Consider the following 12,229-nt stretch of genomic DNA (forward strand, 5'->3'; position numbering starts at 1 on the left):
AATACCTTCTTGTGCAAAGCGCGAACACAAGTCACAAAAGAATGCAAGAAACGCATGATCAAGTGATTTTCTGAAAAAAACATTTTAAAAATAGATTTCTCTAAAAAACATCACAAACTGTAAAATTGAAATCATTTTAAGAGTTAAATTTGCTGATTCTTCTGGAATATAAAATGCGTCTGGATCTGTCTCCAAAATGAGACGACAGCGAACAGAATACTCGTATGTTTTCCGTTCGTCTTCTGTTTCAATTGCTCTCCATAACGGCTCAAAAAAGTCTAAAGGAAAAATTAGAATAATGAAATGACAATTGCATCAAACCTTGTTGAGTCATGAAAGGGAGAGATAACTCAAACGAAAATAACTGATCAAATGCATAATGTGTTTTCAAAGATTTAAAAAAATATTTCTGATGAAAACAGAAATGAATTAATGTTAATAAACAAAAAAAGAATGCACAAAAAATCGAAACACTTGAATGTTTAAAAAGAACAATCATTAAAGTTGAAATACAATTATTATTTCGTAACAAATTTTCGAAAATGTTGAAATTTAACTAACATTAACTTTATTGAAATAAAACATTTCTTGTTCTTTGTTGATATCTTGCACTCACCTGAATATATCCAACATATGTATAAGTTGAGATATATTGGATTATTTAATAAATCTTGTTTCAAGATGAAAATCAGAAAATGTTTTATTAAAAATGGTGAATTGTACATATTTTTTTTCAAATTGCTGAATAACGGAAAAAAATAAAATAGAAGCAGTTATGATAACTTTGAAGCAAGATTATTATTGACAAAATATATACGTATCATCTGCAGGTGGAAAAAATGTTAAAAAAAAAATGAACGAAAAAATGGTGTTTTCAAGAAAATTTTGTGTGAATAGAAATTTTCATTTAAAGAGAAAAATGTTCACAATTGCTAAAATTGAATTTATAAGTAATGTATCCGATTTGAAAAATAAAATTCTTTGAATAAATAAATTCTGATTTCGAATTATTAATGGAGTTGAAATCTGATAATTAACTTCAAAGAAAGCTTAAACACACAAAAGGATCTTTCTTTTTAAAATACAAAAGCAATTTCTCTGATGTGAATGAGTGATTCAAGAAACTTCAAAACTCAAAAATAAAAGGTTAATTTTTAATAAAGATATCCTTACCACTCACAATAATTAACGAGTTCAAGTAAAAATACAAACAAAAAAACATGAACAAAAAATCTAAGAAATCGCACACAGAAAACCTTATTATTAAATAAACGCATACATATATCGACAAACAACTCTATAAACAGATTGATGAAAAAATAAGATATTATTTGTCTCACTTAGAGCAAATTTTGGTTGTATAAATTGTATTTGAAGTTTTTTTCAAATCCATTTCGTTTGCATCATCTAGCGCTTTCTTTTCCGTTTGATTTTTTTTCTTTTTCAGTTTGTGAGCTTGACTCCACCATCTCATAGTCAATAGCATCTGAGACTGTAATCATTGCAGCTCCTTTTGGAAAGCGCTGGATAAACTCCCTCTTCAGACACAAAAGAGTCGGCCTCGCATTCCCTTCTGCTGAAAGGCATCCTTTCACAATCCCCACCATCGAACATTTCTTAGTTGCATGAATGTTCGGTCTCTCTCCATTCACAATTTTCTGTCCGGCAACTTCCGCTTCGTATTCTCCAAACGGGATCTGAAGAGTCAGGCACTCCCACAACATCATCCCGATCGAAAATGAAACTGACTCCTTTGTTGCCATCATCTTCTTATTGATTAACAACTCTGGTGCCTTCCACCTCAGGCACTCTTTTTTGAAACTATCTTCATCCTCAAAGGCAGATGAAGGAAGTGAGTCATCATCATCATCATCACCACTGGCAGATGTCACAACTGTTGATGAAGAGATAGATGATGAATCAGAGTCTGATGAGCAGTCAGAGTGAAGCACGATGCAAATAACCATATGTTCAGAGAATAACACAATATGAGGACTCAAATTAGCAAGTGATGGAAGCTCATTTTCCATTTCGTCAAAGGAGTGGAGCGCAAGATTAGCCACCCAGAACAGGATCTGGGCTGCTGTCATCTCTCTTTGTTGAAGACTATCAATATCCATTTCTTTCTTCTCGTTCCTTCCGTGGAGCAACATGAATAATGAATCCCTCAGATCCACAATCAGCTTTTCATGAGGCGAGGAGCAGGCCATGGCATCCACCAGATTCGACATCGATGAGGTTGTTGGACACAAATCCTCCCCACGAACAAATGTGGATTCTGTGTCTGAAGTGTCTATTGTGGAAGTGGTTGAAGTGGATGAAATCGATGGCGATGGAGTCTGCTTTCGAATTTCCTCTTCTTCATCTTTCTCCAGCATCCATTGAGGAATCTTGTCTGAATCTCTCCCCAGAATGTATTCAGTTGATCCGCTCTCACTCAACAAATGCTCAGATGACTCTGAGTGTCCCAAGCTTTTCTCATACACCCTCTTCTTGATCCTCTCTTCATTCTTCTTCTCAGCCTCCCTCTCAGCCCTCCTCCACTGAGCCTCGGGTGACATCTCCATCGTCACCATCTCAAACGCCTTCGGATCCTTCCTCATTGTGTCTTCCACAATTATCTCCAATTCCTTTGTTCGTCTTTTTTGTTTCCTCCACCGAACAGCAAGAACAATTGATACAATTAAAATGATCAAAAGCAACACAACCAGCATAACAATTACAATCAATGCCCATGATGATTTTCCTTCTTTTCCTCCTTCAACCAAATTATCATTTCCAGTCTTCGATTCTGTTTTATTCTTCAGAATAACAAACTCAGTTGAAGATGGATTAATGGCATCCCCAAATAGAATGCAACTGTAAACATCTGCAGTGTCTGGTGCATCTGAAATCACTGTTGCTTGTATTTTGCCGATTGTGCTGTTCTCAGCCACAAAGCCGTCTTCGTGGAAATCGTGCTTGTCGATCAGCTCCACATCACCGATGGCTGTGATGATGCGGAAGGACAGATTGCAGGGGAGGAGCAGGGTTCCTCTGAAGGTCAGCACAGCTTCATTGCCTTCTATGCTTGTGTCGATCGCTTGGAGGGTTGGTATGAAAAACGGAGATGGCCTTTCAGCAGCCAAGCCAGACAAAGTGCATCCGTCGCTGAGGATCCAAAGAGACGTGTTGTCCTTCAATCCATCACCGCCTTTCAGACTGACTACATCAAGCAACCCAGAATTGGCACAAAATATATTTCTTCTAGAGGAAGGATATTGATTGATTGAGGGATTGTTATTGGATAACTCTCCTTTTTCAATAGACGCATTTCCACCAAAAATGGATAGGCCTCCATTTGGTGATTTTGAAATAAAAGACTCGTCAATGGAAATGGAGCTGTTTTTTGAGTCAATTAACGATCCATTCCATTTGCAGATTTCATCTCTGCCATTGAATATGAATAAATTGTGAGAGCTGTTGTTGGATGCCTTCCCTTCAAACTGACATGATTTAATATTAACTTTAAAACAGTTTGAGAGCACAACCATTTCCCCAAGCTTCATTTCACTTGAAAGACAATCAGAAAATGTGCAATTTGACAAACTGAGTTGGTAATTAGGCAAGCGGCAGTTGAGGCAAGAGGCAGAACCTGATGAAGTTATTCTTTTCAGTTTGATAAGAGATAATTCAATAGAATATTCATCATTTGTTGGCCCTGATAGATAATCACTTTCCATCTCAATGAAAGAACCACTCTGTACGACGCAATCTGACGCTTCCACTTTCTCGATTGATCCATTCATCTTCTTCAGATATATTGAACTTATCGCAGTGCGTACTTTTTCCAAATAGAGCTGCTGCAGTTGAATCCTTCCTCCTTCGCACTCAACGGTTCTCGTGCAATTCAGATTCTTCATCTTTATTTCCTCCAAAATGAGCACTCCGTATGTGGCTGAAATAAGTTTCGGAACAACCGGTGCTCTATCTGCTTCCCCGCAGAATTCACACGAAACAAGTGAAACTTGCCCAGAAGTGATGAAAAATACGGATGAATGAAGCGATGTGAAGTCAGCTGCCAGTTTGAAGCTTACGCTTTCTATCAGCACATTATCCTCAATGAAAATTACATATTCGCGAGTCTTGCTCAGAGATTGTCCAAATGTCACGTTGACATTCTCTCTTCCGAGTGATTTCACCTCCATCTTCGCAAAGTCGCACTCCCGCTCGATCTCACTGCATCCATCAATCAGTAGTCGTGCTGCATAATCAATTATCATATGCTCCAGCCCTTGTCCCACAGTCACGCATGGATGATCCACTTTCCCGCATTGCCGTCCATTTGTTCCGTTCTTCTCTGCCAGTGATGACACAATGATTGTGCTTTGTTGGTATATTGTCACAAACTCTATCAGATCCACTGGAACATAATTTTCCTCGTCAATCCCGTAGATCGCGTCAAACCTGTTGTATACCTCCGGGCGCAGATCAAGCAAAAATTGAGTTTCATTGATTTGTTCTGCAATCTTCCAGCACTCCACAAACACATCTCTTCCTTTCCATGCTCCATTTCCTCTGAATTCACATCCTTTGAATATAAAATTCAGCGACGCTTGTCCCTCAGCCTTCACATACACTCCGCCGCCTCTTCCAATCGCGGGGGAGCAGCCACAATTAGTAATTTTGCTGTTGTTCATTTCAAACCTCCCGCTGCTCCCCAGCATCATCAGCACAACTCCTCCTTTTTCTGACATCTCCGATCGACACGTGTCAAACTCTGAGCCATTTATCTCCAGCGCCCACGAGCTCATAAAACTGCTTCCAAATACACTTGCTCCATTGAACGATGCAGTTACTCTTTTAAAAACATTCCCATTCATCTCAATTGTTGGTTGTTCGTTCCTTTCTGATGCACTTCCATCCACATATTGAATTATCCCTCCATTGGCTGTCACATTTTCCATTGTGATGTACTTCAACACACAGCAGCATCCGCTCCAGATTTCAAAAAGAGCGGAATCAAAAGCTATGTTGCACGTGTCAAAACCACGAATTTCCAAAGATCCGCTTTTAATTGCAGCAAATTTCATATCTGAGAAGTATGCTGAATTGTTCGAACTTAGAGAACAACCTGATATTGACAAAGCTCCGCTTTTGCTGCACATGACAGTGCATGCGGTATCTGCCAGCGTTGAGTCAAGAAATATATCAATAGATGTGAATGACAAACTCCAAGAATTTGAGAAGAATCCTTCTGCAATCTCTTCGATATTTGGCTTCTTCAGGATAAGTTTGGCTTTTTCCAATTCTTCTAAGTCCGTTTGAACGGCTGAGACAGAAAAGTTTGATAGCTTAAAAGTATTTTCCAAAATTGACGAATGTTCAACAAACAATTCCTTTGTTTCGGCATTCGTGTCTATTTGCTTCATCCCTTTCCAGAATGTTTCACACGGATCGTCTTCCGTCCCACATCGTTTCACATCGCTTCCTCTACTCGATACATAAATCATATTCGAACTGTATTCGATCAAAAACCGCATTAAGTCAGTATTTTCAAACTCGCTGTCTGTCCCAACAAAAGCATTTCCGTTCTCCGCAAACTGCAAATAATTGAAGTAAAATGTTGTATTTGTTACAGATTCGTTTAGTTCCGTCGCTCTGATAAAAAGATTCGTTCCAGCAAAGGCTCTGTTATCCAAAAACGTTGCGTCCTTCAGTGTAAATGGTTGGATATTGTTAGCTGAAATGCTGTCAATAAACATAAAGCCTCCAAATCCAGAGGATTCTGAACAAGCACATATTGTCAAATCACATTTCTGCAAAGAAAGTGTATGAGTTGATGAAAGATAACATGCAACAGCACCTCCTTCTAAGCCATTTGGGGTTTCTATTCCACTGAACGAACATTCTGTTGCAGAAAATGATGACTCTATCAAAAATGGTACAGCAGTAAAGCTCTTCGCATTCACGTTGCACAAGATCATGTGCACAAATCCTCCAACAGAATGAATCAGATAAAACTTGCATTCAACATTTGAACTTGAAGGATGAGCAACAGCAGCAGAAGAAGAATCGAAAGTGAAGGAACAGTTATTTATAGAAAGACCTTTTTCTGAAGAAGGCATTGACAAAAGCAGCCCAGCTTGCCCAGAACTGAAGAAAGATGGAAGAGAGAAAACGATACGCTCGAATTCCAAGTTATCACTGTTCATAAAAACAGCTTCAGCAAAGTTCTCAGAAATTGATGAAGAAATGGAGAGCGTGCTTTTTTTACTAATGTCTGGTGAAGCAATCGTAAACGATGATAAATCAAACAAATGATCAACACGCGTTCTTTCAGAAATGCTCAGCTTCTTTTGATCAGCATCCGCCAGGATGTTCTGAAAGCCTCTCCAAAATGAGCTGCAAGGATAGCGCTCATTTCCGCATCCAATCATATCGTATCCACTCGGGGACACTTGCACAGATGGTGAATGATATTGAACCAAAAACAAATAAAGATCATGCACAGATTCACAGAAATAATTCCGATCATATCCCATCATCTCTGCAATCCTCTCCCCTGTCTCGTTTATCAGCATCATCTGAAAAGTAGTTGGGATTACTGTCGCATTCAAATTGTCGCAAACCAAAAACATATCCTTTCCAAGCTCTGCCGAATTGCTAATGAATGTAATATCTCCAAAGAGGCAATCGCTACTCGTTCCTTCTGGTAGCAAAAGATAAACCCCTCCACCTTTTCCAGTGTTTTCATTCATTCCGCTGTTCGTGATGCTCGCATTTGTCACTGAAAATCGTCCAGTTACAGTGAGACTGCACCTCACAGCTCCTCCTTCACTTGCTCCTGACTTGCAGTTATCGAAAATACATCCATCAGCAACCTCAACTTTTTCGCAATTTGCAACATTCACCAGAGAGCTATCTGCCTTCACAAACGTCAATTCGGAGCTTTCAATTTGCACGCTCCCTCCGCTCAAAGAGATTATCCCGCTACCACCAGAAAACGCAACGTTGCTGAGTAGCACTTTCGTCACTTGAATGTATCCCTCTTTCCCTCTGATGATCCACATGTTTGTCTGTTCTTCCTCCGCAGATGTTCCACCGAGCTGGCAGTTATCGATATACAGCTTTCCTCCATCAACTGATATCAATTCTCCAATGCTTGATGTTAATGGCAAACTGAACTTCAAGCACGAGAGCATCAGCGATACAGAGCTAGTCTCCATTTTCAAAACAAGTCCTCCACTTGCTTCAACTGAAAATAAAGATTTGCTCGTTGGAGACTGCCCGCGAATCGTCAGAGACAATCCATTTCGATCCAAAATCTCTCTCAAACAGCACGAGTCAACAACACGGACCGTTGTCTGATCCGTTCTCATCTTATTGAATCCAAACATTAGGTCCATGCACGGTTCTTGATCATCTCCACATCTCCCGTCACTGCTTCCTCCACTCGAAATGTACACTGTATTTAGAATTGGAGGAAACAGATAATATAGCACTGACCGATTGATCACAGCATTGATCTCGGAATCCACCACCCATTTGTTCTCTTCTTCCTCACCTTCAAATGCAGATCCTTCCCATTGCTGGTTCGTAATCATATCCCTCGGTGAAGTGCACACAAGAAATACATCCTTTCCCTTCCATGCTTTGTTTCCCTCAAACAAGATTTGCTTCATTGCATACTTCACCCCACTTTCCTCGAGCTTCAAATAAATCCCCCCTCCAACTCCCACACTTTCATTTACGCAGCATCCTTTCACAGTGTTATTCGACATTGTTAATGTTCCACTGTTTTCTACCTCCATATTCAATCCTCCACCATAAGTATTCTCTGATTCTTTGCAAACACATTGCTCCAATGTGCAATTCCATACAGTCATGGTTTTCCCTCCTTTTATCGCACCCTCGGTTGCACCTCCATTCCCTTGTTTTCTTTGTACGCTTTTGAGAGTTGTACTGTTCATGTTAATAGTTGCTGAATCGATAACCTCAATAAAGCTGCTTTCTTCTTGATTCATTCCGTTAACCTGCGAATTCCTTATTTCCAGAGATGCTCCGTTGCACACTTTAATTGCAGCATTTGCAAATTGTGTTGTGACGTCTGTCCAATCCATGTTTTCGCAGATGCAGCTCGCCTCGATTCCTTCCATCACAAACACTGAACGAGTGCTGAATGTCAATCCATTCAGCGCAAATTGTCTAAAACTCATACAGCCTTTCGATACAATGCCAATTGATATGCCAATTAGATTTGAGTCGGAGGCAAACGAGCAATCTGTCAATGTTAAATTCTTCTCGTAGCAGTGGAAAGCAGATTCCCAATTAACAGCAAATGAAGAAGGAAGCAAAAAGCACATCCCGCTAAACGAACAGTCTTTGCTTGTTCTGATGATGCTCCCGCTCGCTCCGCTGATACCTTCAGAAATTCTAACTTGTACGCCTGTCTGCTCCACCGTAAATGTGGTTGGTTGTTCGTCAATCGCAAGTGCTCGTTCAAATGCAAACGGTGGAAGAAGATAAAATTGCCGTTCTCTGTTTCCAAATCGAAGCGGAATCGCAAACTCGATGGAAGCGCATGCGCTATCCGAAAAACCACAGCCAGAGTAATCATGGCCATCACTTCCAGCAACATATACAGTTCCATTAAATGTTCTAAGATATGTGACTAAAGGAATAGAATACGACTCTGCAGTTGTTGATCGTTCGAATCCTTCCATTGCCCGAAAGTCTGATTCGTTGAAATCAATTTCAAAATTTTCCTTCGTAACAATTTGCGATAGATTATATCCGTCCACAAAAATGTTGTTTCCTATTGAAGCAGAACATTCAGAAAAAGTTGTTCCCTTAAGTTCAAGATCTGCTCCATTGATATCCTCTACATACAAATAAATACCCCCGCCCAATCCTCCGCTTCCTCCCACTTTTTGAGACGTGCATGATATTAATGAAGTTCCAACTGCACCGTTCTCGGTCTGAATTATCTTGATCGAAGAATCTGCTTTCGTTCTCAGTGCCATTCCCCCGCCGTTTCCGCTGCCTGTGACGCATCCATTCATCGATCCTCCTTTAATTTGGAAGCTTTTCCCTGTACCAACAACACCTTCGATGCCTCCTCCGCTCCCACTTTGTCTCAGTACACCCAAAAATGTTGAGTTATTCAGCACCAAATTGCATCCTTCAGAGAAAGTGATTACCGCTTTTGAGGCAAAGACGATAGGATTAATAGTTGTCCCCTCAATATTTGCACTTCCTCCTCTCAATACAAAAAGCGACTCTTCAAGAGAGTTTGCTTCCGTATTTCCAGAGTCAACAGAAATATTGCAATTTTGCAAAGTTATTGTTCCTGTCGAAGAGAGCAAAAAAAGAGAAGTTGCCTTCGATGATTTTTCTGTATCGTGGACTATGTCGAAAGATGAAATTTTCAGAGATCCTGTAGACACAGCAAACAAAGCACCAGAAGACATCGATGAAGCCACTGTGACTTTATCATTTCCAGCATTATTAAATTCAATTCTTGCTGATCCGATTTCGTAATTGCTCTCAACATACGATGAAGGGTCAACTGAAATTATAGTTGGAGAGTTATTTGAGAGATTAATAACATTTCTTGTAAAAGAAATAGTCTTACACTTTCTCAGGTTCAATCCGCACGCGTGTTGGTCGATTCCTTCTTTAAAATTCACTTTGATTCCTTCAAAATACCCAAATTTCATCAATCCAATCACATTGTTTGTATCATTCATTATTCTTTGCGCTTTGTCTGTCATTGTCCGACATTCAACAAACCATTCAGGTGCAAATATCTTGGTCCAGTTTTGGAGAAATCCAACATCATGCGCTCCTTGTGTCGCTGTGTTGTTGTCAAAGAAACAGAATTTGATAGATGCTGGTTCAAATGTATGATTTCCACCATCTTTGGAAAAAAGAATCGCGCCACCTTTTTGATTGCTTTGACAATTTGAAAATTCACAATCAGATATAGTTATTAACCCCGTGTCTCCTATCCACATTGCACCTCCGCCATATGTGCTATATGAAGCAATTTCTGAACAATTATGAAAGAAGCACTGAACTATTTCACCTGGAGAATTAAGATTAAGGTGAATTGCTCCTCCGTCACGATATGCAGTTGAATTGTGAAAGGTACATTTCTTAATCAAATTTCTGGTCACATAATTACTGCTAATTGATGCACCACATGCAGAAGGTTCGGTGCAATTACAAAATTTTGATTCAGTGATTGAAATATATGAATCTTTCTCTAACTTTATTGACATACCAGTACAATTTGCAAATAAACATTTATTAATAGTAACATTTATTGCATTTTCTATGTAAAGTGCGTCGGCTTCAGCAACTGTAAATAAGCAATCTTCAAATTGAATTGTATTGTTTGTTAAAAATTTTTGTGGATCCGTGAATGTTTGAGCATATTCCACTTCATAATATTGGGAAAAAGTGCAATTTTGAGCAACAAATCTGTCCGTTGAATATATTCCATCTGTTATTCCCCCATCAAACGGAGCTGTAACCTCATTAAAAATGCAATTGCGCATCCTCGTAAAACTTGATGAAGAAACAAATTTATAATCTTTTTCAACAATTGAGGTAACATTTTGAAAATCGCATGAATCCATTGAAATGCGTCGCCCCAAAACATTGCCAAGAAGAGGAGAAGAGGATGAAAAAGTAAAAAACGAAAATGAAGATTGTTCCACAAAAATCAAGCTCTGAAAAAGTTCAGCAGCGGGACAAGAAGAAGGAGACGATGACATAAAAGTTGAAGCAAGACGAGGTCCCTTTGAAAATTCGAGGCTTATATTTCTCAGCTGAAAGCTTCCACCAAAAGAAGAAAACAACGATTCTTTCTCTTTTCCTGAAGGAACAATGACGGACGAGACAATAGAAAGAACAGAATCAGTTTGAATGATTGCTATCGCTTTTGATGTCGATGCTCTGATCATTAAATACTTCAGTTCAATCGAAGAATTGCTTATTTTCAATGGCGAACGAAACACGGTATATCCATTTGGGTAGATGCAATTATAAAATGAGGGAGCAACATGCGCGCATTTGTTCAATTTTTCTGGCTGGAATTGTGTTTCACTTAATGACAATTTCTTCAAAGTCTTTAAATATTGTAATTTAACCGTTTCATCTGGTCTTTCATGAAATGATCCGAGTGCTAAATAAAACAAAAGTAGCCCAATAACAAATGGCCCACAAATAACCATTTTTGACCCAAAAATTGGATCGTTAAATTATGTGTTTTTTGGAATATGTTATGGTTATAAATATACAAACCATAATTTTTAATTTTTTCGGTTCTGAAACTGTGAAATCTTTTCAACTAACAAATAAAGTTAAATTAGAATTTTAAAAAGCATAGAAATTATCATAAACACAAATATGCATCACTTTTTGATAATGAATAATATTCTTTGCTTATCTTTTGTCTCTAGCTGTTCATTATTAGGATTAATAATAATATCGATAAAGAACTGACAAATACCGTTTTTTTTTTTTTTTTTTTTTTTTTTTTTTTTTTTTTTTTTTTTTTTTTTTTTTTAATATTATTATTATTATTATTATTATCTTATTGAAACATAAGTCAAATATATTTGCAACCTTCACTCGTCATTTTTGTTAATAGATAAATGTTGACAATAATAACACTTACATTATTTTGGTTGTTTCAGTTAAACATATTTGACTTTCTTTTTATATAAAATGCCTTTTGTGTAATCAACTTTGAGAATATCTTCATTTGAAACAGTTTTGATAGGATCCATTCAAAAATTAGACCAACGCTTCATTTCATCCTTCTTCACTCGAATCACTTCAAAAAAAAGTTTCTTTCATTCATTCCTTCTTCGACGCATGCAAAATGAGAAAAGTGAAAACACCTTCAAACGTGCGAATTGCAGAGGCACTCAACTGCACATCGAGCCTTGTCTACCAGATTCGAACCGGATACATAAGGAAAAAGGTTATTGAGAAAAATAACATGTTGATGACTCAAAAGCAAGAAAAACGAGTCATGATAATACGGAAAATTTTTTGAGATAAAAGAAAACTTTTTTCATCTTTATCAATCAGAGCTGTTGTCACATGAATTGGCCATGAAATTCAGTCTCAGAAATTTCTTCTTATTTCATTGAAAGGTACAGAAGTTGAAATGTTTTAAAGGTACAATTTCAACACTTTATAATTCTTTTCAATATGGGTTTTTATTTTTGTA

At 38.1% G+C, this 12,229-nt stretch overlaps 1 protein-coding gene across 1 annotated transcript; it reads right to left on the bottom strand.

Moving 5' to 3' along the window:
• Positions 1-682: 682 nt before the first annotated feature.
• On the bottom strand, positions 683-10,749 carry MONOS_342fu343 (uncharacterized protein). The gene has a single exon (XM_067873432.1). It carries the CDS (start codon positions 10,623-10,625, stop codon positions 1,404-1,406), a length of 9,222 nt encoding a protein of 3,073 aa, XP_067724341.1. The 5' UTR covers positions 10,626-10,749; the 3' UTR covers positions 683-1,403.
• Between the last annotated feature and the right edge of the window lie 1,480 nt (positions 10,750-12,229).

The sequence above is a fragment of the Monocercomonoides exilis genome (genome assembly GCF_001643675.1).
Source record: "Monocercomonoides exilis strain PA203 chromosome Unknown scaffold33-1116896, whole genome shotgun sequence".
NCBI classification, from domain to species: domain Eukaryota; phylum Preaxostyla; order Oxymonadida; family Polymastigidae; genus Monocercomonoides; species Monocercomonoides exilis.